Source organism: Ornithorhynchus anatinus, chromosome X1 (assembly GCF_004115215.2).
Source record: "Ornithorhynchus anatinus isolate Pmale09 chromosome X1, mOrnAna1.pri.v4, whole genome shotgun sequence".
Classification (NCBI taxonomy): domain Eukaryota; kingdom Metazoa; phylum Chordata; class Mammalia; order Monotremata; family Ornithorhynchidae; genus Ornithorhynchus; species Ornithorhynchus anatinus.
This window is the reverse complement of record NC_041749.1, coordinates 83,117,914-83,145,707: the sequence shown is the minus strand read 5'-3', so window position 1 is coordinate 83,145,707 and position 27,794 is coordinate 83,117,914. Positions and strand designations below refer to the sequence as shown.

The window sequence follows — 27,794 nt, the reverse complement described above, 5'->3', positions numbered from 1 at the left end:
ATTGTGGTATTTTTTAAGCGCTTACTCTGTTCCAATTCTGGGCATTCAGTCATTTGGAGGAGAGGAGGCTCATTAGCTATGAGCACCCAGTTTCAATTTTCAGTTGTACTTAGCTTTACGATATGAGTTCCAACAATTGAGAGAGGTTCGGTGGGCTATTTGGGCAAGCTATGAGTTGGGATTAATTTATCTGCTTAGAAATATTGTCCCCCAGATATTGTTTTTACATTAACCGTCTTTCTTTTCCTCTGCAGCCTGACTGGCAACCTTATTTACCACAGAATGGAGACAATATTGAAGTTGCTTTCTCTTATTCTTCTGTGTTATGGCCTTGGTCAGGGTACCTTGCAATTTCTATTTCTGTGACAAAGAAAGCTGCCACTTGGGAAGGTATTGCTCAGGGGCACGTCATGATCACAGTATCATCGCCAGCCGAAATTGAAGTAAGCATCCGTCACCTCAGGAGTTTACCAAGAAAGGATTGCTTATGTTGGCAAACCCTCTGGCTCTTGGTATCCCCGAAGAGATGCCATTCAAATTGGACAGGGAAGTAAGCTCGTCCTCTCTAAGCTTGTTGTGGGCAGGGAATGTATCTGTCAGCTCTGTTATGCTGTTATATTGTACTTGCCCAAACACTTAGTACAGTGCTCTGCACACAGAAAGCACTAACTCAGCTTGATTGATAGTGTCCAAGGTCTGGGCCGTAAAGCTTTATTCATCTAAAAACCCGGGGGTTTTGTAGCCACTCACTTCAAGTGCACTGTATGGAGCACCTTCTCATGTGCAGAGCGCTGTACTAATTGCTTGGGAGTGGACAAGAGAGGCAAGACATGCATTCCCTGCCCTCAAGGAGCTGAGAGGCTAATGAGGGAGAAAGACAAAAATGATTTCCAAATAGTAGGAGCAGGAGGAAGAGCGGGGCTATAAAAGATGTGAATATGTCCAGATGAAATAGCTGGATAAATAACAGAATATAGAATTGCAGATAGATACGTTAAAGATGGGAATAAAATGCACAGGCCCTTGGGTTGATGCAACTTGTAGAGTGAATTCATCGTAGAAGGCTTCCTAGAGGACGAGGGATTGTAGGAGGGCTTTGACGATTGAGGAGAGCTGTAGTCTGAGGGATTAACAATAATAATAATAATTACGGTATTTGTTAAGTGCTTACTATGTGCAGAGCACTGTTCTAAGCGCTGGGGTAGATACAGGGTAATCAGATTGTCCCACGTAGGGCTCACAGTTTTTTTTTTAATCCCCATTTTTACAGATGAGGTAACTGAGGCACAGAGAAGTCAAGTGACTTGCCCAAGGTCACACAGCAGACAAGTGGCGGAGCTGGAATTAGAACCTACGACCTCTGACTTCCAAGCCCGTGCTCTTGCCACTGAGCCACGCTGCTTCTTGGAGGGGGAGGGAGTTCCAAGCCAAGGGTGTGGAGTGACTGTGGGTTGGACGTGAGAGTTGAGAGCAGGGTACAAAGAGATGGTGAACTTGGCAGGAGCAGGGAGTGTGAGCTACAGAGTAGCAGGTGAGAGCTGGTGGGGAGCCTTGAAGCCAACTGTGAGGAATTCCTGCTTAAAGCAGAGGGAGTCGGGCAGCCACTAAGAGATTTGAGGAGTGGAGAGATTGAGTGCAGGGCAGCAGAATGTAATAATGTTGGTACTTGTTAAGCGTTTACTATGTGCTGAGCACTGTTCTAAGTGCTGGAGTAGATACAGGATAATCAGGTTGTCCCATGTGAGGCTCACAGTTAATCCCCATTTTACAGATGAGGTAACTGAGGCACAGAGAAGTTAAGTGACTTGCCCACAATCACACAGCTGACAAGTGGCAGAGCCGGGATTCGAACTCATGACCTCTGGCTCCCAAGCCCGTGCTCTTTCCACTGAGCCACGCTGCTTCTCTTGTATGTAGTATAGACATAGTGGGGAGGCCGATACAGTATTTTAGTTGTGTTATAACAGGAGGACTCCGAGTATTAATTTCTGTGGGCCTCAGTGTCTGTGTAATGTAAGTTGGTGGTGTGGTTTCAGGGTGTTGCTAAGGCAGCAGGTCTGTCTCCGTATGTTTAACGCATCTTCCCAAAGTATGAGTTTTTTGGCTAGTGATTTCAATAAACTGAATCTCTGAAGATCAGAATGCTTTTGGATGGAGTTTGCCAGCGTAACTTATTGAATACAATCCTTCATCTCTATTGCTGGCAGTGGAATTGGAAGTGTTGATATTTGAGATTCAGTAGATTCGATGGGAGTAAGTATCCGGGATTGACGTTTATGATCAAAAATGAAACTCCTAACCTTTTGGGGCTTTTTCTTCCAGGATAAACATGGTGCAGAACAGATTTCCACTGTGAAGCTCCCAATTAAAGTGAAGATTATTCCTACTCCTCCTCGAAACAAGCGAGTACTCTGGGATCAGTATCACAATCTCCGCTACCCACCAGGGTACTTCCCCAGGGACAACCTGAGGATGAAAAACGATCCCCTGGACTGGTGTGTGCCCTCTTTTTCTTGGGATTATATACTTCTTGGCTGGGGAGACTGATGAAGTAGGACACACGGCACCCTCTTGCTTGGTATTTATCGTGGAGAATGGTGGTCCCACTTTGTATGTAATGAGGGACTTAGTACCTTCCTATTTTCAGTCGAGACTGGGGCTTTTGGCAAGCTTAGAAGAGGAGCCCGTTGGATAGGGATTGTCTATTTGTTGCCGAACTGTACTTTCCAAGCGCTTAGTACAGTGCTCTGCACCCCGTAAGAGCACAATAAATATGATTGAATGAATGGGTGCCACCTGCTAATATTTTCTGCCATTAAACCCTGCTTGTGGTCTGCCTGCATCTCTTTTTACCCCCTCCTTTAATTGAAATGTTTAGACTTTATTAATGATACTGGATTGAAGGATCCAGAGGAAGATTGCATTAAACCCCAGAGAAGGTACTGGGATTCACTTACATGTTGCCTAGCCCCTCTGAGTTATCTCTGTCTTGGGAACAATGGCTTGCTCAGTCACCATGTCCCTGTTGACTGCCAAATTCAGCAGTTGTCAGCAGATCTGTGTACACCATGAAGAGCACTGATGTATCGGAAAAAGTAAAGTAGAGTTTGTTTTTCTCTTTTTTTTCCCCATTTCAGCTCCTGACGTAGATTTCACTGTTGGGAAAAGGACTATCTATTATAACTAAAAGGCCAATTCCAGGATGGGAACCTAGAATAAAATTTCAGTCTCGGTTTCTACAACATAGAAATGATGCCTTTTTAATGAATAGATTAAGCAATCCAGTTGACATTTTAATCGCAATTTGTCTTTAACTGTATTCCAATTCATCGTGAGACATGCTATCTCTAGGGTACAAGAGCTACAGCTTGTCTTCAAGGGATTTTTGTAGCTCGCTAGATTTTAATTTGGATTCTGTCTAAGCAGTTTCTAAAATGACATTTGTAAATGTATTTTCTTCAGGAATGGCGATCACATCCACACAAACTTCAGGGACATGTACCAGCATCTGAGAAGCATGGGATATTTTGTTGAGGTCCTTGGCTCTCCCTTCACATGTTTTGATGCCAGTCAATATGGTAAGTAAATATTGAGCTTGTTTTCCCTGTATCTAAAAGGGAAGCTGCTAAATTTGAACAAGGAGGATCATGGATAGGGATATGCTGTGATCAGTTATTTTTAACTAAACAGAAAAGTGCTTACATTCACAAATGATCAGGGTCATGGGTAGAAGAGTCAATAAATCAGAAAGCCACCATCTGGGGACTTTTCATTTTTTTTTAAATCGTATTTGTTAAGCACTTATTATGTGCCAGGCACTGTACTAAGCTCTGGGGCTGATACAAGCTAATCAGTGTGGACACCGTCCATGTTCCACATGGGGCTCACAGTCTTAAAATCCCCGTTTTGCAGATGAGGTAACTGAGGCACAGAGAAGTGAAGTGACTTGCCCAAAGTCACACAGAAGACAGGTGGCAGAGCTGCGATTAGAGGCGTGGTCCTCTGAGTCCTAGGCCCAGGCTCTTTCCACTAGGCCATGCTGTTTTTCAGCCCCAATTGGAATTCCTCGGGCCTTGTCAGAGTCCTGGGATGAGCAAGTCTAGTTAGGAAAACTCCCGTTGCCCCAATGGAGCATGCGCTTATGCCGATAATGTTTACAGAAGGGGAGACCATAAAAAAACACCCCCAAAACAGTGTATGGCCAGACAAAGATTGGTCTCTTCTTCAATTCTGATGCTTTAAACGTTTTTCCCACAAAGTGGAAGAGGCGGCCAGGCAAATATAAAGAAATATGAACTGGAAACAAAATGCTTCTTGAGTAAAAGTTCTCTTTTATTTCTAATTGTGCTCCTACTTGCACTTTGAAAGGATGGTCAAATGTAATGGAATGACTTGGTTAACGTTTAGTTTGTACTTATAGGGTAGGAAGAGAAGTGCAGGGTAGGTGTAAAAACAAGTTTCCTGATTGGAAGGATGGTATAATCTAGGATCTGGTTTCAAATTGATTGGTAGAGTCACCTTCTCCAAAATATAACCTCAATGTGTAAGTGTCTGAACTTATGAAGTCAGGATATTTTCCAGTGTAAATAGAGTGGTCAGTTTAGCAAATAATGTACAAATAATGATACAACCCATAATAACCCCCGTTTGTGACTATTAACCAGTGATGGGATTTGCGGGTGCCCATGAGATTCTGTAGATTGTGCAGACTTCCTGGCCTCAACCATATGCAGGTTTTTAAATAAGCCAGTGACTCAGTAGGACTGTTCCCAGAGGAACTGGTTACTATTCCCATCACCAGTCAGCTCTCCCCTTCCTACCTAACTTTGCTCATCTCCCACTCTCACCCAGCCCGCACACTTGGCTCCTCTAACACCAGCCTACTCACTGTACCTCGCTCTCGACTCTCTCACCATCAGCCCTTTGCTCACATCCTGGAACTCTCTCCCCCTACGTATCTGATAGACTGCCACTCTCCCCACCTTCATAGCCCTGCTAAAACCAGACCTCCTCCAAGAGGCCTTCCCTGACTGTTCCCCCCCACTCTGTTCGCCCTCCCTTCCAGGTCGCCGATGCACTTAGGTCCACTGTACCCTTTAAGCATTTTGATACCCCTCCCCGGCCCCTCGGCACTTCTGTGCATGTCCTTATACTCTGCCGTTTCCCCTTATCCAGTGTATGAATGTCTCTTTCCCCCACTAGATTGTAATCTCCTTGATGGCAGGGATTATGTCTGCCAACTCTTGTGTACTCTCCCAAACACTTAGTACCGTAAACCCTCGTTAAATACCTTCGATTGATCACCGGTATTGCGTAAGGATAGCGTTCTTTGGGAACAACAGAATAAATGAGTCAAGGTACTATTTTGTGCTGTGTCAAGGTACTATTTTGTGCCAAATATTTACCTATTTAAGTCCATAATAATAATGTTGGTATTTGTTAAGCGCTTACTATGTGCAGAGCACTGTTCTAAGCGCTGGGGGAGATACAGGGTAATCGGGTTGTCCCATGTGAGGCTCACAGTTAATCCCCATTTTACAGATGAGGTAAATGAGGCAGAGAGAAGTTAAGTGACTTGCCCACAGTCACACAGCTGACAAGCGGCAGAGCCGGGATTCGAACTCATGACCTCTGACTCCCAAGCCCGGGCTCTTTCCACTGAGCCACGCTGCTTCTGTATAATAGTGGTCAGAATCCAGGGATTCAGACTTGCTAATTCTCATTTATGAAACTTGCTTCATGCAGGAACCTTACTAATGGTAGACAGCGAAGAAGAATACTTTCCTGAAGAAATCACCAAATTGCGGAGGGATGTTGATAATGGTCTTTCGCTCATCGTGTTCAGCGACTGGTACAACACTTCAGTTATGAGAAAAGTCAAGTTTTATGATGAAAATACAAGGTACTGATGCACTTGCGAATGGAAAGAGGGTGAACTGTGGCAAACAAAAATACTTGAGATGTGTATTTAGGGTTTTTTGGGTTTTTTTTTTTTGCTTTGGAAGAGCCTATGCTAATAAAAATGTGATTATCCAAAGATTTGCTTAGGGAGTAGGATACTGCAGTGTACTGTACACTTGGGTGCAACAGAAAAGTGACAAGTTCCCGGCCCACAGGAGTTTACACTTTTAATAGGGGAGAAAGGATAATAAAATATCTTTTCAATGAGAGTAATCCGAATAAAGAATTGAATAGACATACTGGTGCTAAGGATGGGTGTAAATAAATGTGAAGAAGGCTTGTCGGAGGAGATGGGAGTTTAGGAGGGTTTGTAGATTACACGAGTGTTCAGGGCTAGAGGGGAAGATTTGGGAGTTGTCAGCATAGAGGTGATAATTGAAGACTCCTGAGCGGATGAGGTCCCCGAAAGAGCAAGTGTAGAGTGAGAAGAGTAGGGGACCCAGAACCGAGTCGTGTGGTAAGAGGTTGAGAGATCTTCTTTATTAAAATATCACTTGGATCTTTCCTCAGACTCTCAAGCCGTTTACCCTCTTAACTGAGCGTGAGTCTTCATTTGCTCTCCACTTGTTATTTCTTTTTGAAAGAGAGGTAAAGATGCCAAATTAGGATGGAATTTCCTCTGTTTCTACATCTTGAGTGACTTCTTTATCATTATCTGTATCTTCATTCATCCAATCGTATTTATTGAGCACTTACTGAGTGCAGAGCACTGTATAGAGAAGCAGCGTGGCTCAGTGGAAAGAGCACGGGCTTGGGAGTCAGAGGTCATGAGTTCGAATCCCGGCTCTGCCACTTGTCAGCTGTGTGACTGTGGGCAAGTCACTTCACTTCTCTGTGCCTCAGTTACCTCATCTGTAAAATGGGGATTACCTGTGAGCCTCACGTGGGACAACCTGATTACCCTATATCTACCCCAGCGCTTAGAACAGTGCTCGGCACATAGTAAGCGCTTTACAAATACCAACATTATTATTACATTGACATTTGAACTGCTAACCAGACATGCTTGGTATAAATTTTGATTTGGGGATAATCGAGTGGTTGTTTGACCTTTAGTAAAATTCTGTTCTTTTATTAGAAACATGATGTCTGAAATCTCACGTTCTTGGCCAACGGGACACTAACATTCTGCTGTATTATCTTAGGCATCTCCTCTCCAGTGAGACATATTTGGTTTAAAGTGCTCACTGATTCTTACTCCTTAAAATAGACTTTGGGTGACTCTTGATATGTGAAACAGATCTTTCTGAAAAGTTGGTGCGGAGCCAAATTCTGAATGTCAGAGGATGGTTCTCTTAGATGAACAAATTGTTGTAAGGATTTGCTGAGGAGATCAGTAGCAAGGCCTAATGGAAAAAGCACAGGGCTGGGAGTCAGATGACCTGGGTTCTAATCCTGGCTCCATCACTGGCCTGCTGTGTGACTTTGGGCGAATCACTTAACTCCTCTAGACTGTAAGCTTATTATGGGCAGGGAACCTGTCTGCTAATTCTTTTGTATCGTACTTTCCCAAGTGTTTAGTACAGTGCTCTGCACGTAGTAAGCTCTCAATGAATGCCATTGATTGATTCTCTGGGCCTCCATTTCCTCATCTGTAAAATGGAGATTAATACCTGTTCTCCCTCCCCCCAGCCTCAGGCGGAATTATCTTGTGTCTACCCCACTGCTTAGTACGTGCCTGGGCACCTAGTAAGCACTTACCAGATACCATTATTATTATTATTACAGATGTAAACCATTCCGTGTGGGTTTGCTGCATCCTCATGGATTGCCTTCTTACCTTTACAGGCAGTGGTGGATGCCAGACACTGGCGGTGCTAATATTCCAGCTTTAAATGATCTTCTCTCTGTCTGGAACATGGGATTCAGTGATGGCCTTTATGAAGGAGATTTTACCTTGGCAAACCATGACAGTGAGTTTATTAACTAGTGCATGTTTTTCCAGGCCTAATGTAAACTGGAGAAAACCGTTCACTACTCTGATCCGGTGGGCAGGTTGTGGTGACGTAGCCGGGGCGGGAAAACAGAGTCTATGAGCATACTTCATTTCATTTTCTGTTCTCTTTGATCACATTTCAATTTTTTCTCTGTGAATAATTACTTTTCAGTGTACTATGCATCAGGTTGCAGCATTGCAAAATTTCCTGAAGATGGCATAGTCATTGCACAGACTTTTAAGGACCAAGGTATAGTACTTTTTCGTCTTAAGTCACCCAGGCCATGAGAGACAGAGAAAATTATGTGGTAGGCACTCCAGCAGTGAGGGCAAAGGGGATTTCATCCAAAGTGCTAGCCCATGGGAAGGCTGTGGTGTTTCTGCAGAAACACTGACCAAGCACCTCAGGCTGTCACAACAGCTAGGGACCTCAGATCCCCATCAGTTTAACTGGGATTCGCTCTCAGCATCTGGAATCGGCCCTGGGGGCGTTGGGGGACCCATGACCCTCATATGGGAGCGTCTTCCTCTGACTGAGGCTTCTCAGGTGCGGGTGGATGCCCAGGAGGGGCAGCCCTGGGTGAGGAAGTAGGGCCGGGAGGCCATCCCAGGGTTTCCGTTGGCCCTGTGGGAAATGTGGATTACAACCAGACTCTCCCCGAGTCCGTGTGGGCCCGGGGGGGCGATGGGGGAGCGTCTGGGGTGGAAGGGAATTCAGAGACACTGTGCTACGGTGCCACTCGGGCCTGCGAACTGGCTCTCGATCTCAGGGGCCATGTGTTCCTATATCATTAATACAACATCCCCCAACTCCCAGTCATGTTTGGCAGCCAGAATTAATGCCCACAATCTTCCAGTGCTGTTTACTGTTCCTCTTTGTAGGGTAAGTCCTTATTTGGCTCTTTAACAAAGGTATCCATTTTTATGTCACTGTTGGTTGCTGGGGCATAATTCCGAAGTCTCTTGGAGGAACGGGGTGATGATCCTCATGCTTCTAGATGAGCCATCTGATGGGCTTTACTTTTCCTCTTAATATCTTCTGATGGGCCCATCATCCTTGAATTTACCCAAACACTTCTTGAAGTTGTGGTGATTCCCTGACTGCACAGGTACCCAAGTGGGCCATGAGGTCTCTAGGCTTACTACCATAATATTCAAGCAATACATTTCTTAATCATTTATAGTTCCCTTTATTAATTAGCCAAAATGTTTCAGATAAAAATGAAGCCCCTGAGCTAGGAACAAGAGCTCAACATAAATAAAACTGTAGTAATTAGAAACAAACTTTCACACACCAGGGCCTGTCCATATTAACCAAAAACTGGGATTTGCGCAACACTCAGAAGCTGAAGGAAATGAGGCTTTCTCGGACCGAAAAGGGGAAAGGAACTTCCTGAAATGGAATATCTCTAGCCCCGTTTCTGAAGGCTCCATGACTTCATTTGAAAATCAGAGCCAGTTAGAGGGAGTTGCAAAATGATGCATTCACAGACAAAATTTCTTAAATGTCAAGAGTTTTTTAAGCTTGCTTTTTCAAACCCGTTTCCTTTATTCCTCTAGGTCTGGAAGTATTGAGACAGGAGACAGCAGTTATTGAAAATGTTCCCATTTTGGGACTTTACCAGATCCCCTCTGAAGGCGGAGGCCGTCTAGTCCTGTACGGAGACTCTAATTGCTTGGACGACAGTCACCGTCAAAAGGGTAAGCAACGAGTGCTCTTTGCCAAAGAATTGGTTTAAATGATCATTTCCCAAGCACTCGGTTCCGTTGAGTTCCCGGCAGCATTCGAGGCCTTGAAAATCGGGTAAACACCTGTGGTTACCTTCCCATCACTTGGGTTTCGTCCCCTCACCCTTGGCACTCAACCCCACTTGTCCATTAGCCCTACCAGGTACAAGGAGGGCAATATTCCCCAGCGAGACTCTGTAGTGAAAGTGGGTTTTGTAGCCCACTGCCCTATGGTGAGTCTCAGTGTGCTCAGTTCCTGGTCCTCTAGGGAAACAATAGGGTATTGATTAGCCGAAATGTTTCAACTAGAAATGAAAGCTCTGGGCCAGGTACCAAGAACTCAACGTAAATAAAACCGTAGTAGAACTTGAACTATAGAGCGGCAAACTGTATACCCTCTAAACGACCTATCTCATAACTCTTGCCAAGTGCAGTAGAATAGGATTGGCCTCATGGCACCCATCTTAAGACGATTAGTTCCTCGTTTCCACCAACTAGAACTTTGAGAGGAGAAGTCCTCCAGAACGATCCTTGTTAGAAATATAACAAAGATTATACTCCTCCTTAGAGTTCAAATGCAGTTCTTAGGGGCCTTGGAAGCTATAAGTGCACAGTGGTGAGTGTTCTTGAGTGAGCAGAAAGTACTTGGTGGTTGTGACTAGGGTTGATGGTATTTGCAGTTAGCAGCCGGAGTGGAGAGTGAAGAAATCGCAGGTGCCAGTAGAACCTAGAATCTCTAATTTCTCACCAAAAAAAAAAAAGGCAAGTCTTGTCTTTTGGGCCTGAAAAAATCTAAGAATAGAAGCAGTGCCAGATTGGATCAGATCCAGGATCCATCCAGCCCAGAATTCTGTCTCTAGCAGTGTCGCCAAAGGATGCTTGGAGGAATGGTGTGACGATTTCTCTTCTTGACACACAACCTCCTGGTTAACAGTAATCTTCAGTAGCAGGGCTAGAACTTGACTGGGAAGGCTCTCTCCTGCAAGGGAGCCTGAAGAGATGCCTAGATAGTAGCCACAGTCTGTCCTCTCACCTTCCTTCTTGGAAGGGTCAGTGATTTGCTATCATCTTTGATCCTGTGATATATCCTGAGAGTTCCCTGTGTTGAAGAAAAGTCTGTGCAAGTGTTAAAGTTTGGCGTGTGCCTCCCCTCCGTGCTTGAAGATCTCAGTGGGCATGCCAATAGATCCAGGTGCTTTGCCATTTTTCAGGGTGACTGCCAGGGTGACACTTCCTCAGTAGTCGAGACCAGTGCCAAGTCTTCGCGGGTTGGTGGATTTTCTGTATTTCGCGGAGTTTTATCTTCTTTATTAGAGAGTGTGTTTAGGAGAATACTGAAGTGTTTTTGCCATCTCTTTTGGACTCCCTCCTTGTCCGTGATGAGGCTGGAGCGACCTTGTTCCTCAGAGGCTTGGGGATAGTTTGGGGACGGCCCTCCGTGGAAGTCTTTATTCGGACTTAAAAAGATTGGCCACCACTCACTGGTGAGGCAGCAGTAGAGCTGTGGGGCCAGGCAGTGGCCGGAGCAAGAGGGTCAGGACCCCTCTCTGCTCCACTTCCGATCCCTCAGAGCAACCGGTGTCCCACAGCTGCCTCCGCAGTAACCGACTCATGGGGTTAGGACAGCTCTGGCAGAGGTGAGCCGCAGGGAAGAGGTCCCTTGGGGAAGGTGGGACAGGAGGAATGATAGCTGGCTGGGTGAAGAGAGGGCAGGAACCAACCAAGGATGATGAAACTTAGAAGGGTGAAGGCAAGATGCAGCAGCCCTGCTTTTCAAAGCCCTAGTTTTTACCCCTTGAAACTCAAAAGATGCGATTATTTTTATCTGAAACAGGCTCACCATCCTGCAACAGATTTGAAATGGGGAATTGTAGCTAGCACATACTGTTTAAGCTCAAAATCGACCTCTAAGAAGAGAGTGAATGATGATATTTCCTTTTGTTAAATCCCCAGACTGTTTCTGGCTTCTGGATTCACTTCTCCAATACACTGCTTATGGTGTAATTCCTCCAAGCTTCAGCCACTCTGAAAATAGGCAGCGGCCTCCAAGTGGAGCTGGCTCTGCTCTTCCAGAACGGATGGAAGGTGAGTAGGGTGATTGCCTGCTTTAGGTTGGATGTGGAATTAGGATTCGATTTAGCCCTCTGACACGGCGAGAGGTCCATACGCGAATCAGGTCTTGAAACCAGTTTTTCCTGGTTTATCCACCTGAATGTCCCACCTAATTAACTTGTAGCTACCCAGTGCTTGACAAATTTTTAAAATCAAGAAGTCCTTCGTGGCTCCATTTTTTGGTTATCATATCACAGTGTTTACACATTCTTGAACCCACTGATCATTTGGAACTGTTATAACTCTTTAATATGTTGTTACCAGAATAATCTTAACAATAACCCCCGAACAGAAGTGATCCGGGCCACTGTAAGCATCCTTGGGGCTATTGCTATGTATATGAAACCTCTCTGGCTTTTCCCTATTGATACAGAAGCCGGAAAATACGGTCGGTCGTGTGTGTGGGTGTCTGGGTGTGGGTGTGTTGGTGTCCTTGAGGAAGGGTTAATTAGTCTTTCTTGGGGATGGTTTTTCCCTGATCTTTTCTTTCCTGAGGTACTCCGCAACAACATCAACAACCATCAGAGTCATAGAAGTCGCAGTAGCTCTCCTTTTTATCTCTTTGTGTTTTTTGCTTGTACTCACAGGGAATCATCTCCATCGTTATTCAAAGGTACTGGAGGCTCATTTGGGAGATCCCAAACCTCGTCCACTTCCCGCCTGCCCCCACCTGTCCTGGGCCAAACCACAGCCTCTAAATGAAACCGCACCCAGGTGAATATTTCCCACTGCTCCCCCGTGGGTGTCCGTTGGTGAGCGAGGTCTCTAAATTGGATTGCAGCTAGAGCTTAAATTTGGCTGGATGTCCCTGCATCATGAGTAATGGTTTTCTGTCAGGCTTTGTGGGAGGTTGGCTTCAGGAAGAAGCCAATCTTAGTGCATCCATTACCAGGCTAGGCTTTGTGTTTGGTTTGACCCTTGAGTAGATGTTGGCAGGACAAAGGCACCAGAACTTGCCAACAGCAATCTTTCCCTTTTGCCAGCTCCCTGAGGAACTGGAGTCTTAAAAAAAAAAGGGGGGGAGGGGTGTACAGACAGATTCATTTATTCAGTAGTATTTATTGAATACAGATGAGAGGTCCCGTCTTAGATCACTGTCTTTCACAAATAGGACTGAAATTTGGGAAGTGAGTCCTAATAATCCCTAGCTGTTCCTGCTGCATTTCAGCTGAGGGGTTGGGCCTCCTTGTTTTACAGCGAATTTCTAAATGATAATAATTATGGTATTTGTAGTAAGCACTTAACAAATGCGATGATTATTATTATTGTTACGCGCTCACTATGTGCCAAGCACTGTTCTAGGCACTAGGGTAGATACATGGTAATCAGGTTGTCCCACCTGGGGCTCACAGTCTTAATCCCCATTTTCCAGATGAGGGAACTGAGGTACAGAGAAGGGAAGTGACTTGCCCAGGGTCACCCAGAAGACAGGTGGCGGGGCCGGGATTAGAACCCATGTCCCCTGACTCCCAAGCCTGTGCTCTTTCCACTAAGCCATGTCGCTTCTCTGTAGTTATAATAGTGTTGGTATTTGTTAAGAGCTTACTATGTGCCAAGCACTGCTGAGGTAGATACAAGGTATTGAGGTTGTCTCATGTGGGGCTCACAGTCTTAATCCCCATTTTCCAGATGAGGGAACTGAGGCTCAGAGAAGTGAAGTGACTTGCCCAGGGTCACCCAGCAGACAAGTGGTGGAGCCGGGATTAGAACCCACATCCTCTGACTCCCAAGCCCATGGTCTTGCCACTAGGCCGTGCTGCTTCTCTCTTTGTTCAATTTCCCAGACCATTGTAACTGCTTATGCTTTGCATTTATTTCCTCCAGCAATCTCTGGAAACATCAAAAGCTCCTGTCAGTTGACTTGGATAAAGTGGCTTTGCCCAACTTTCGATCAAATCGACCCCAAGTAAGACCCTTGTCTCCTGGAGAAAGCGGGGCTTGGGACATTCCTGGAGGTAAGGGCTTAAAGGTTTTAGTGTCCCCTCACAACAGATGGTCCTTTGTTCAAAACTGGTGAGTGAAGATTTTGTTTCCTAGTGGGAAAAAAGGTCAATTTATTTTGCTCTGAGGCAAGGTTTGTGGTGCTCCTGATAAGTGATGATGGTAAAATTCCTAGGGCATAACGATCTTGGTGATTAGAGTGGGGAGGTCTGAACATTTATTTGGAGGTGGGGAGGGCCGAAGGAAAAAAAAATCTCTTCCCTCGACTCGTGCTTTTCAGGCCTAAGAGGGTTGCTCTCTCAAAGTGACTGTAATCATCTCTTTATCTCCTACTGGGGTGGACGGGGTGTGTGGGGGAATAGGACATTTCACCTCCCAGTGGTAGAACTCCGTTGAAGTAGATGGCTTTAAATTCAAAGCCTGGGATGAGTGACCCCTGATAAAGCAAGAAGGAAGGAGAAGAAGAAATGAGTGGTTAGGTATCGCTTCCCCTTCGGTGAATGGTGTTGATGAAAATAGGAGAGTTGTCCAATGAGCCGAAAGAGGTGCCGCTGACCATCCGATTGTAACTGCACATGTCTAAATTGCACTGAGAGAGTGTCACCCGCACGCTGGAGCGATGACACAGCAGTGCGCCTGTTCTTCGGGGTGAGCGTTGCTTAGACGCTGTGGCGCGACCAGGAATGTCACATGCTTGGTCCGTCTGTCAGGCAAGCGGCTCTTGAAGAATGTCTGAGACTGTTGTAGAACGTTGTCGTAAGCACGTCTCTGTCACGAGGGTGGCTAACTCTTCATTTGCCCCTTTGTTTGCAGGGATAATGCCCGGTCGCTACAACCAAGATGTTGGACAGACGATTCCTGTCTTTGCTTTCCTGGGAGCTATGGTGGTTCTGGCTTTTTTCGTGGTACAGATCAACAAAGCTAAAAGCAGGCCAAAGAGACGGAAACCGAGAGTAAAACGCCCCCAACTGATGCAGCAGGTTCACCCACCAAAGACCCCTTCTGTGTGACCGGCCCAGCCCCCCACCCCACTCCCTTCCCGCACCAAAAACAGCCTTCTCTGATGGCTCCAGGGGACAGGAAGTTACTCCCATCAGTGATTCCGGGAACAAGGTGGCCCTCTGAGAATACACCATGTTCATCTACGGTGCACTGAATGAGCTTCCTGGGGATGGTGGTGACTCCCTTGTAGTACTGTCTAGTGGCCACTGGATCCCTGCGGACAGGTGGATGGGTGTCAAACTCCATCTGAAGCAGCCTAAGTCGGCAAAGGCTCGCGGACTTTCAGAGGCTGTTGGAAGGAAACTCACAAACTGACCACGCAGGAGTGTGTTTGTTAAAGGCTATTTTCTCTATTTATTGTTGGAAAAGTCACTTTAAGGACCTGTGCTATTTGGAGGCAAAACTATATTCTCTTCTGGGGGGATGGCATGCCATTTTCTAATAGTATAACACGAAGAGCCACCGAATTTATAGCCATCTCCTTTACAAAGTCAAAGGGACACAGAGATTTGAGGGAAAACGGCACAAATCAGAGACATAATCCTTCCGTTTATTTTTATAAATACCAAATGTCATGATGTTTTGTAATTTTGGGTCCTGATTTCACCATTGTTGGTGGAGAAAATTTTCAATAAATATGCATTATCTAAAATAATGACACCTGGTTTTTCAGAGGGCCTTTATTTTGCCCCAAAAGCCCTTCCACATCAGTGGCTACATTTTATCCTCACAACACTCCTGTGGGATAGGGAGGGACAGTCATCGCTACTCTCCCCATTTGTCAGATGAGGAAACAGGTCCACCGAGGGTCAGTGACGTGCCCAAGGTCACCCAGCAGGCCGGGAACGATCTGGGACGACAGCCCAGGTCTCCTGGGTCCCAGCCCCACGCTCTTCCCGCTAGACCAGGCTGCCTCGAATGTCATCTATATGAAGAATAAAACATTTCCTGGCAGCCGTTTCCCACCTTTAATCCTCGGCCCCGCCCTACCTTATCCTTTCTAGATAGGCACATGCTCCAAAGCGGTCACCTGACTTTTGATCTGCTCCAAATGTTCCCATCAGTTCTCACGTAAGATCTGGAAATTCTTCATTCAACCCCCTGCCCTGAGCGACTGCCTTCCTGTTTCCCTATCAGAAGGGTGTGAGGGGGTGGGGGCTTGACAGCTGGGAGGTGGGATCCTGGCTGCGGGGAGGGCGGGGGTCACCTGGGGGTGCGGAAATGAGGCCAGCAGGCAGGGAGAGCAAGGCAGGCCCCCAACACGACTGCTAACCCCACTCATTGCCAGGAGGTTGAAGGGGGCCCCGTGGGGCTTCTGTCCAATCAGCTACTGCCCCACCCCAGCCTTTCTAGATTCCCAGAGTTTGGGAGAGTACAACATAACAGAGTCGGTAGATGCATGCCCTGCCCACAACGAGCTTACAGTCTAGAGGGGGAGGCAGATGTTAATATAAATGAATAAATTACGAATATGTACATAAGTGCTGTGGGGCTGAAGGAGGGGTGAACACAAAGGGAGCAAATCCAAAAAGAAGGGCAACACAGAAGGGAGCGGAAGAAGAGATAACGAGGGCTTAGGGAAGGCCTCGTGGAGATGTGCCTTCAATAAGGCTTTGAAGGCGGGGAGAGTAATCTGGGATATGAAGATATGTTCCGGGCCAGGGGCGGGATGCGGGCGAGAGGTTGGCATTCATTCATTCATTCGTTCAATAGTATTTATTGAGTGCTTACTATGTGCAGAGCACTGTACTAAGCTCTTGGAATGAACAAGTCGGCAACAGAGACAGTCCCTGCCGTTTGATGGGCTTACAGTCTAAATGGGGGAGACGGGCAGACAAGAACAATGGCAATAAATAGAGTCAAGGGGAAGAACATCTCATAAAAACAATGGCAACTAAATAGAATCAGGGTGATGCACATCTCATTAAACAAAATGAATAGAGCGATAAAGATATATAGTTGAGCGGACGAGTACAGTGCTGAGGGGGTGGGAGGGGAGGGGGGAGGAGGAGAGGGAAAGGGGGGAGAAGAGGGTTTAGCTGCGGAGAGGTGAAGGGGGGGGTAGAGGGAGCAGAGGGAAAAGGGGGGGAGCTCAGTCTGGGAAGGCCTCTTGGAGGAGGTGAGTTTTAAGTAGGGATTTGAAGAGGGGAAGAGAATTAGATTGAGGTGAGGAGGGAGGGCATTCCGGGACCGCGGGACGACGCGGCCCAGGGATCGATGGCGGGATAGGCGGGAACGGGGGACGGTGAGGAGGTGGGCGGCAGAGGAGCGGAGCGTGCGGGGTGGGCAGTGGAAAGAGAAAAGGGAGGAGAGGTAGGAGGGGGCAAGGGAATGGAGAGCCTCGAAGCCTAGAGTGAGAAGTTTTTGTTTCTTGCGGAGGTTGACAGGCAACCACTGGAGGTTTTTAAGAAGGGGAGTGACATGCCCAGAGCGTTTCTGCGGGAAGATGCGGGAAGATCCGGGCAGCGGAGTGAAGAATAGACTGGAGCGGGGAGAGACAGGAGGAAGGGAGAGCAGAGAGAAGGCTGACATAATAATCCAGCCGGGATATTACGAGAACCTGTACCAGTAAGATAGCCGTTCGGGTGGAGAGGAAAGGGCGGATCTTGGCGATGTTATAAAGGTGAGACCGGCAGGTTTCGGTGACGGATCAGATGTTAGGGGTGAATGAGAGAGACGAGTCAAAGATGACACCGAGGTTGCGGGCCTGAGAGACGGGAAAGATGGTCGTACCATCCACGGTGATAGGGAAGTCTGGGAGAGGACCGGGCTTGGGAGGGAAGATGAGGAGCTCAGTCTTGCAATGAGATCGGGGTACAACGAGTAGGTTGGCATTAGAGGAGCATAATGTGCGGTCTGGGTTGTAGTAGAGCAGCAGAGCAAGGTAGGAGGGGGCGAGGTAACAGAGTGCTTTAAAGCTGATGGAAAGGAGTTTCTGTTTCACGTGGAGGTGGATGGCCAACCACTGGAGGTTCTGGAGGAGTGCGGAAACACGGACTGAATGTTTTTGTAGAAAAACAGAAACAGGTAAGTACGAACTGGAGTGGGAAGAGGCAGGAGGCGGGATGATCGGCAAGGAGGCTGATACGGTAATCGAGGCGGGGTAGGATAAATGCTTGGATTAATGCGGTAGCGGTTTGGATGGAGAGGAAAGGGCGGATTTTAGTGATGTTGTGAAGGTTGAACCGACGAGATTTAGTGACAGATCGTGGGTTGTTTGACAGAGGTGAGTAATGGATAACGCCAAGGTTGTGGGCTTTTGAGACAGGAAGGATGAGAAGCAGCCTGCTGTAGTGGTTAGAGCACCGGTCTGGGAGTCAGAAGGTCATGGGTTCTAATTCCAGCTCTGTCACTTATCTGCTGTATGACCCTGGGCAAATCACTTAACTTCTCTGTGCCTCAGTTACCTCATCTGTAAAATGGGGATTGAGACTGAGCCCCAAGTGGGGCAGGGACCGTCCAACCCGATTTGCTTCTATCCACCCCAGCGTTTAGCAATAGTAAACGCTTAACAGGTTAGGATTAGGCTGGAGTAGAGGCCATTGGATTTGGGAGGAGATTATTTGTGACTTTTGATAGGAGCGAAGGGGATGGAAGCCAGATTGGAAGCAGGCAAGGAGAGAAATGGAAGCAAGGAACTGGAGACAATGGGTGTAGACAACTCGCTCCAGGAATCTGGAGAAGACTGGTAGAGGGGGAATGGGGTGATAACTGGCAGGAGCCTTTGGGTTAAGTGTTTTTTTTTCTTTAGAGAAGACATGAGCATGTTTAAAAGCAGTGGTGACAAAGCCATTGGAGAGCGAACAGGTGAAGATGGATGTCAGGGAGGGAAGAAGGGAGGGGGCAAGTGGTTTGATAAGACACAAAAGGATGGGGTCAGAGGTGCAGATGGAGGGGGTGGATTTTGATAAAAGGCAGGAGATCTTTTCTTGAAACACAGCTGGGGAAGATGGGGGAGTTGAAGAAGGTGCAGGAGGAGGGAGGGAACTGAAGAAGAGCAGGGGAGATTTTAGGGAGATCTCGTCTCTCCCAGCCAACCCCTTCTGCAAACGCTTCCCCTAGCCTGGAACTCCGTCCCCCTCCAGATTCACAAGACCACCACTGTCCCCACCTTCATAGCTTTATTGAAGTCACATCTCTTCTGAGAGGCTTTCCCGGATTAAGCCCTCTTTCCCCGAGCTCCCTTCCTTCTGAGTCCTTTACCCACTTGGATCTTTGGGCCTTTGCTGTCTGCTCCACCCTCATCACACAGCACTTATATGCCCCTATTTAAATCATGCATTAAAAGTGATTTATTTATATTCATGCCTGTCTCCCCTTGTAGAATGTAATCTCCATTTTGGGTTTTTTGTTGTTGTTATTATTTAATGGTACTTGTTAAGCACTTACTATGTGTACATTCATTCATTCAATAGTATTTATTGAGCGCTTACGGCGTGCAGAGCACTGCACTAAGTCCTTGGAATGTACAATTTGGCAACAGATAGAGACAATCCCTGCCCAATGACGGGCTCACAGTCTAATCGGGGGAGACAGACGGCAGAGCAAAACAGAACGAAACAAAAACAAGACAACAGTGTCAAGATAAATAGAATCAAGGGGATGTACACCTCATTAACAAAATAAATAGGGTAATAAAATATATACAAATGAGCACAGTGCTGAGGGGAGGGGTAGGGGGAAGGGGGAGGAGCAGAGGGTGGGCGGGTGGACAGAGGGAAAAGGGGGTAGCTCAGTCTGGGAAGGCCTCTTGGAGGAGGTGAGCTCTCAGTAGGGCTTTAAAGAGGGGAAGAGAGTTAGTTTGGTGGACGTGAGGAGGGAGGGCATTCCAGGACAGCAGGAGGACGTGGGCCAGGGGTCGACGGTGGAATAGGCAAGAACGGGGGACGGTGAGGAGGTAAGAGGCAGAGGAGCGGAGCATGCGGGGTGGGCAGTAGAAAGAGAGAAGGGAGGAGAGGTAGGAGGGGGCAAGGTGATGGAGAGCTTTGAAACCAAGAGTGAGGAGTTTTTGTTTTGTGTGGAGGTTGACGGGCAACCACTGGAGGTTTTTAAGGAGGGGAGTGACATGCCCAGAGCGTTTCTGCAGGAAGATGAGCCGGGCAGCGAAATAAAGAATAGACTGGAGTGGGGAGAGACAGGAGGAAGGGAGATCAGAGAGGAGGCTGACACAAAAATCCAGCCGGGATATTATGAGAGCTTGTACCAGCATGATAGCCGTTTGGACGGAGAGGAAAGGGTGGATCTTGGCGATATTGTAAAGGTGATACCGGCAGGCGTTGGTGACGGATTGGATGTGTGGGGTGAATGAGAGAGCCGAGTCAAGGACGACACCAAGGTTGCGGGCCTGTGAGATGGGAAAGATGGTCGTGCCATCCACAGGGACAGGGAGGTCAGGAAGAGGACAGGGTTTGGGAGGGAAGATGAGCTCAGTTTTGGACATGTCGAGTTTCAGGTGGCAGGCAGACATCCAGGTGGAGCCGTCCTGGAGGCAGGAGGAGATAGAAGCCTGAAGGAAGGAGGAGAGAACAGGGGAGGAGATGTAGATTTGTGTGTCATCTGCATAGAGATGATAGTTGAAGCCATGGGAGGGAATGAGTTCATCAAGGGAGTGAGTATGGATGAAAAACAGAAGAGGGCCAAGAACTGACCCTTGAGGAACCCCTACAGCTAGTGGATGGGATGGGGAGGAGGAGCCGGCAAAGGAGACCGAGAACGAACGGTCAGAGAGATGAGGAGAACCAGGAAAGGACGGAGTCCATGAAGCCAAAGTGAGATGAGGTGTGGAGGAGAAGGGGATGGTCAGTGGTGTCAAAGGCAGCTGAGAGGTCAAGGAGGATTAGGATAGAGTAGGAGCCGTTGGATTTGGCAAGAAGGAGGTCATGGGTGACCTTTGAGAGAGCAGTCTTGGTGAGGTGGAGGGGACGGAAGCGAGATCGGAGGGGGTCCAGGAGAGATTGGGAGTTGAGGAATTCAAGGCATCGAGCGTAGATGACTCGTTCTAGGAGTTTGGAAAGGAAGGGCAGGAGGGAGATAGGGTGATAACTGGAAGGGGAAGTGGGGTCGAGAGAGGGTTTTTTTAGGATGGGGGAGAGATGGGCATGTTTGAAGGCAGAGGGGAAGAAGCCACTGGAGAGTGAGTGGTTGAAGATAAAAGTTAAGGAGGGGAGGAGGGCAGGGGCGATGGTTTTTATAAGTGCTGGGGTAGGTACAAGTAAATTATATCGGGCACGGTCCAAGCTCGTGGTGTGCAGGGAACGCGTCGGCCAACCGATTCGCATCGTACTCATCAAGGACAGCCACAGTCAAGTCCCCGAGGATCAACGTAGGGATGGAGAATGAAAGAAGGAATGTAAGAAAGGGATCGAAATCATTCAGAAAGTTGTAGGAGGGGTCTGGGGGTGGGGGTGGGGGGGCAGTAGATAACCATTGGACTGGGCAGCAGAGGCGGTTGACATGAGCTTCAGAGGAAGGGAAAGAGGGATGGGGGAGGTGGGATGGCGTAAAAGCGGCACTGGGGAAAGAGAAGGAAATCAAAGTGCTGTGGGGCGGGGAGGGTGGTAGAGCAGAGGGAGAGAGTAGGGGCGATGGGGAGCAGAGGAGGAGCAAAGGGAAAGGGGGGCTTAGCCTGGGAAGGCCTCCTGGAGGAGGTGAGCTTTCGATCGGGCTTTAAAGGGGGGAAGTGTACTGGTTCGGCAGATTTGAGGAGGGAGGGCATTCCAGGCCAGAGGTAGGGTGTGGGCCAGGGGCTGGCAGTGAGACAGGAGAGACTGAGGCACAGTTAGAAGGTTAGCACCAGAGGAGAGAAGTGTGCGGGCTGGGTTGAAGAAGGAGAGAAGCGAGGTGAGGTAGGAGGGGACAAGGTGATGGAGGTGCTTTGAAGCCAGTAGCGAAGAGTTTTTGCTTGATACGGAGGTTGATAGGCAACCACTGGAGATTTTTGAGGAGGAGGGTGACATGCTCAGAGCATTTCTGTAGAAAGATCATTCGGGCAGCAGACTGAAGTATTGATTGAAGTGGGGAGAGGCAGGAGGTTGGGAGATCAGAAAGGATGCTGATGCAGTAATCCAGTCGGGATACGATGAGTGATCGTACTAACAAGGTAGCGGTTTGGATGGAGAGGAGAGGGCGGATCGTGGCGGTGTTGTGAAGGTGAGACCGGCAGCTGTTGGTGACGGATTGGATATGTGGGGTGAATGAGAGAACGGAGTCAAGGATGACACCAAGGTTGCGGGCTTGTGAGACGGGAAGGATGGTAGTGCCGTCCACGGTGACGAGAAAGTCAGGGAGAGAACAGGGTCTGGGAGGGAAGATAAGAAAGAAAATTGAGTCCGAAAACACTGGCGGCATTCAGGCTATCCCCCCTAGTCACCTTAGGAAAGCACAGCCTGGTGGCCAAAAGACTTCCTAACTCAAAGAATGTAAATGGGGTGTAGGATGGGAATGCTGGTGAGTTGATCTACGCAAGACTTACTAGCTTTAACTCGCCTTTCCACTTGGGTTTTGCCTTCATATATATGTACGCGCACACACACACACACACACACACACACACACATATACACACATACATATATATATGTACATATACATATATGGTATTTGTTAAGTGCTTACTGTGTGCCAGGTACTGTATTAAGTGCTGGGTTAGATCCAAGCTAATCAGGTTGGACACAGTCCATGTCCTACATGGGGCTCTCAAGTCTGATCCCCATTTTACAGACAAGGATACCGAGGCACGGAGAAGTTCAGTGACACACGGAAGACAAGTGGCACGACTGGAATTAGAACCCAGGTCCTTCTGATTCCCAGGCCTGTGCTCTGTCCACTAGAAACAGTGTGGCTTAGCGAAAAGAGCGCGGGTTTGGGAGTCAGATTCTATGGGTTCTAATCCCGGCTCCACCGCCTGTCAACTGTGTGACTTGGGGCAAATCACTTAATTTCTCTGGGCCTCAGTTACCTCATCTGCAAAAGAGGGATTAAGACTGAGCCCCGCGTGGGACAACCCGATGACCTTGTATCTACCCCAGCACTTAGAACCGTGCTTAGCACATAGTAAGCGCTTAACTAAAACTGTCATCATCATCATCATTATTATTATTAGGCCATGCTGCTTCTCTGCACTTGGATTTGTACCCTTAATTCACCCCACCCTCAGCCCCAAAGCACTTATGTACCCATCTGTAATTACTTTTTCTGTCTCTCGCCCTCTGTGCTGAAGCTCCATGTGGCCAGGGAATGTGTCTACCAACTCTTCCTAGATTGTGCTCTCCCAGAGCTAAGTACGATGCCCTGCACTCGGGAACTAACCCGCAACCACGGATCACTGCCTCGGTACGCTTCCTCTGTTCCTGCCCCCAAGGTGCTGAGCGCTATTGGCCAAAATCCAGACATGTCTCCGACCTTGAACACTTTCAAGTCATTCTTACCTGCTTCAGTTAGGCCCTCTCCTCTTCCCGACAACAATACTTCTCCTTCCTAATTCATTCCCCTACCCACTGATCCCGCCAACTGTTCCAGACGTTGAACTCCCTCCTCAAACCTCCTGTCCCCCCGCCCCCGCCATCCCTTTCCCTTAATGACCCGGCCACATACTTCACCAAACAAAATTGAAACCATCAGGTGGGATCTCCCCAAGATCTCCCCTGCTCCTCTCCAATTCCCCCCTTCTCCCCCGCCCTCTTCAACTCCCCCTATATTCCCCATGGTAACTCGAGAAGAGATCTCTTGCCTCCTCTCCAAATCTGGCCCCCCACAACTGTGCTTCTGACCCAATCCCTTTATACCTTTTTAAAACACTCACCTCCTCTCTCCTTCCCTCCTTGACTGCCATCTTCACCCATTCACTTTCCAAGAGCTTCTTCTCCACTGCATTCAAACATGCTTCTGTATTCCCCATCCTAAAAAAAAACCCCTCCCTTGACCCGCACAGCTGCCTCTAGTTCTCGCTCCATCTCCCTCCTATCAATCCTCTCCAAACGTCTTGACAGAGTTGTATGCACCTGCTGCAGTCTCTACTTCCTCTCCTGGATCCTCTCCAACCTGGCTTCTGCCCCCTTCACTTGACAGAAACAGCTCTCTCTAAGGTAACAGATGATATCCGTATCCCAACTGGATTCCTGCAACTGCATCCTTTCTGATCTCCCAACCTCGTGTCTCTCCCCACTTCAGTCTATACTTCACTCTGCTGCCCGGATTATCTTTCTAAAGAAAAGCATTGGGCATGTCACACCCCTCTTCAAAACTCTCCAGTGGTTGTCTATCAACCTCCCTATCAAGCAAATACTCTTCACTATTGGCTTCAAAGCTCTCCATCCCCTTGCCCCCTCCTACCTCACCTCCCTTCTCTCCTTCTACAGCCCAGCTCGCACGCTCCGCTCCTCTTGTGCTAACCTTCTCACGGTACCTCATTCTCACCTGTCCCGCCGTTGATCCCAGGCCCACCTCCTGTCTCTGGCCTGGAATGCCCTCCCTCCTCAAATCCGCCAAACTAGCACACTTGCCCCCTTCAAGACCCTACTGAAGGCTCACCTCCTCCAGGAGGCCTTCCCAGACTAAGCCCTCCTTTTCCTCTGCTCCTCCTCCCCTCCCCACGGCCCGACTCCCTCCCTCTGCTCTACCCCCCTCTCCGCCCTACGGCACTTGTGTATATATGTACATGTTTATTATTCTATTTCTTTTAGTAATGATGTGCATATATCTATAATTATATTTATTTACATTGTTGCCATTGATGCCTGTCTACTTGTTTTGTTTTGTTGTCAGTCTCCCCCTTTCTAGACTGTGAGTCCGTTGTAGGGTAGGGATTGCCTCTATTTGTTGCTGAATTGTACTTTCCAAGCGCTTAGTACAGTGCTCGATAAATACGATGGAATGAATGAATGAATGAATGAATGAATTCCTCTAGCCCAATACAATAGCCTCTACTCCATCCTATTTGGCCCAGTGGATAGAGCATGGTCCTGGGAGTCAGAAGGTCATGGGTTCTAATCCCAGCTCCGCCACTTGTCTGCTGTGTGACCCTGGCCAAGTCACTTCTCGTCTCTGGGCCTCGGTTACCTCATCTGGAAAATGGGGATTGAGACTGTGAGCCCCACATGGGACAGGGACTGTGTCCAACCTGATTTGCTTGTATCCACTCCAGCGCTTAGTACAGTGCCTGACACACACATAGTAAGCACTTAACAAATACCACCATTATTATTATTAGACCTCTCAGCTCCCTGTCAGCAGGGAGGATTAACGTGGTAGCAGTTTGGATGGCAAGCGATGTTGTGAAAGTTGAACCGACAGGATTTAGTATCATATTGACTATGCGGGCTGCCTGAGTGAGAGGAGTCGAGGACAAGGCCCACGTTACAGGTTGGTGAGGCAGGAAGGATGGTGGTGCCATCTACAGTGATGAGAAAATAAGCGGGAGGAAAGAGTGGGACGATAAGGAGTTCTGTTTTGGAGATGTTTAATTTGAGGTATCTGCAGGACATCCAGGTAGAGCTGTCTTGAAGGCAGGAGGAAACGTGAGACTGTCAAGAGGTGGAGAGATCAGGGCTGAAGATGTAGATTTGGAAATCATCCACAAAGAGGTGGGTCGTTGAAGCCATGGGGTTGAATGAGTTCTCCAAGGGAGTGGTGGAGTTGGAGAATAGAAGGGGACCCAGAACTGCCCTTTCTTCTCCCACCCAAACTGCTACCTTGCTGGCACAATCTCTCATAATAGCCCGCCTGGACTCCTGCATCAGCCTCCTTTCTGATCTCCCATCCTCCTGTCTCTCCCCGCTTCAGTCTATACGTCACTCCGCTGCCTGGATTATCTTTCTACAGAAACACTCTGGGCATGTGTTGCGGATTGCCTCAAGATGGTGATGGTGAGGCCAGCCTCAACCCCAAGCCAAGGGACCTGTGCCATGTGACCTGTAAAATGCCTGCGCCATTGCCTGTGCCATGTGGACTGTAAAATGGCCACGCCACGTGAAACTCCTCCACCATGTGCCACTTCAAACTTCGTGCGCCACTCTCGCGCGGACCGGTCGGGTGTCACGGGATCACGAAAGTGCTTACTGATCGGTTACTGTTACTAGGTGTGCCTAGCCCCGATTGGGTGCCCTGTGCCAGCGGGGGGTTTCGCCGTACCAATAAAGCTGGCAGGGCGGCCCAGGATCGGGGCGCTGCGGTCACTCGTACCCCACTGGGGTGAACGGGCCGCTCGCCACTTTCCTACTGTCCTGTTCTTTGACCCGTTCTCTCGGAGACTTTCGTCTCTTCATCGACTAAACGAACCCTTTCTAATTTGTCTAATTTTTGTCGATAACACATGTCGTTCCCCTCCTCAAAAATCTCCAGTGGTTGCCTATCAACCTTCGCACGAGGCAAAAACTCCTCACTCTTGGCTTCAAAGCTGTCCATCACCTTGCCCCCTCCTACCTCACCTCCCTTCTCTCTTTCTACTCATTCATTCATTCATTCATTCATTCATTCAATAGTATTTATTGAGCGCTTACTATGTGCAGAGCACTGTACTAAGCGCTTGGGATGAACAAGTCGGCAACAGATAGAGACAGTCCCTGCCGTTTGACGGGCTTACAGTCTAATCGGGGGAGACGGACAGACAAGAACAATGGCAATAAACAGAGTCGAGGGGAAGAACATCTCGTAAAAACAATGGCAACTAAATAGAATCAAGGCGATGTACAATTCATTAACAAAATAAATAGGGTAACGAAAATATATACAGTTGAGCAGACGAGTACAGTGCTGTGGGGATGGGAAGGGAGAGGTGGAGGAGCAGAGGGAAAAGGGGAAAATGAGGGTTTAGCTGCGGAGAGGTAAAGGGGGGATGGCAGAGGGAGTAGAGGGAGAAGAGGAGCTCGGTCTGGGAACGCCTCTTGGAGGAGGTGAGTTTTAAGTAGGGTTTTGAAGAGGGAAAGAGAATCAGTTTGGCGGAGGTGAGGAGGGAGGGCGTTCCAGGACCACGGGAGGACGTGACCCGGGGGTCGACGGCGGGATGGGCGAGACCGAGGGACGGTGAGGAGGTGGGCGGCAGAGGAGCGGAGCGTGCGGGGTGGGCGGTAGAAAGAGAGAAGGGAGGAGAGGTAGGAAGGGGCAAGGTGATGGAGAGCCTCGAAGCCTAGAGTGAGGAGTTTTTGTTTGGAGCGGAGGTTGATAGGCAACCACTGGAGTTGTTTAAGAAGGGGAGTGACATGCCCAGATCGTTTCTGCAGGAAGTCTACTGCCCACCCCGTACATTCCGCTCCTCTGCCGTTAACCTCCTCACTGTGCCTCGTTCCCGCCTGTCCCGCCGTCGACCCCTGACCCACGTCCTACCTCTGACCTGGAATTCCCTCCTTCCTCACATCCACCAAACTAACTCTCTTACCCTCTTCAAAGCCCTACTGTGAGCTCTCCTCCTCCAGGAGGCCTTCCCGGACTGAGCCCTCCCTTTCCCTCTGCTCCTCTTCCCCTCCCCAGTGCCCCTACTCCCTCCCTCCGCTCTACCCCCTCCCCTCCCCACAGCACTTGTGTATATTTGTCCATATTTATTGCTGTATTCATTTTATTAATGATGTGCATTTATCTATGGTTCCATTCACCTATTTTGATGGTAGCGATGCCGGTCTACTTGTTTTGTTTTATTGTCTGTCTCCCCCTTTTAGACTGTGAGCCCGTTGTTGGGTAGGGATTGTCTCTATCTGTTGCCGAATTGTACTTTCCAAGCACTTAGTACAGTGGTATGCACACAGTAAGCGCTCAATAAATATGATTGATTGAATGAATGAATGAATGAATGAACCTTGAGGGACTCCCACAGTTAGGGAATGGGAAGTAGAGGAAGAGCCCACCAAAGAGATTGAGAAGGAGTGGTCAGAGAGATAGGAGGAGAACCAGGAGAGGATAGTGTCAGTGAAGCCAAGGTTGGATAATGTTTTCAGGAGAAGGGAGTGGTCCACAAAGTCGAAGGCAGCTGAGCAATCAAAGAGGATTAGGATGGAGTAGAGGCCGTTGGATTTGGCAAAAGGAGATCATCTGTGACCTTTGAGAGGGTGGTTTCTGTGGAGTGAAGGAGATGGAAGCCAGATTGCAGGAGGTCAAGGAGAGAATTGGAGGAGAGGAACTGGAGGCA

General features: G+C 48.2%; 1 protein-coding gene across 3 annotated transcripts in view; it reads left to right on the top strand.

Annotated features, from left to right (window-relative positions):
• Positions 1-15,340, top strand: part of MBTPS1 (membrane bound transcription factor peptidase, site 1) — a 49,401-nt gene extending 34,061 nt beyond the window's left edge. For all 3 annotated transcript variants that reach the window (XM_029050517.2, XM_029050514.2, XM_029050516.2), the window contains 11 exons: positions 255-443; positions 2,323-2,495; positions 3,463-3,578; positions 5,746-5,902; positions 7,750-7,874; positions 8,070-8,147; positions 9,458-9,598; positions 11,579-11,710; positions 12,325-12,451; positions 13,562-13,692; positions 14,492-15,340. In XM_029050517.2, the coding sequence (XP_028906350.1) occupies positions 255-443; positions 2,323-2,495; positions 3,463-3,578; positions 5,746-5,902; positions 7,750-7,874; positions 8,070-8,147; positions 9,458-9,598; positions 11,579-11,710; positions 12,325-12,451; positions 13,562-13,692; positions 14,492-14,688 (1,566 nt within the window). In that variant the 3' untranslated portion in view covers positions 14,689-15,340. The remainder of the gene's footprint in view (positions 1-254; positions 444-2,322; positions 2,496-3,462; positions 3,579-5,745; positions 5,903-7,749; positions 7,875-8,069; positions 8,148-9,457; positions 9,599-11,578; positions 11,711-12,324; positions 12,452-13,561; positions 13,693-14,491) is intronic.
• The last annotated feature ends 12,454 nt before the right edge of the window (positions 15,341-27,794 follow it).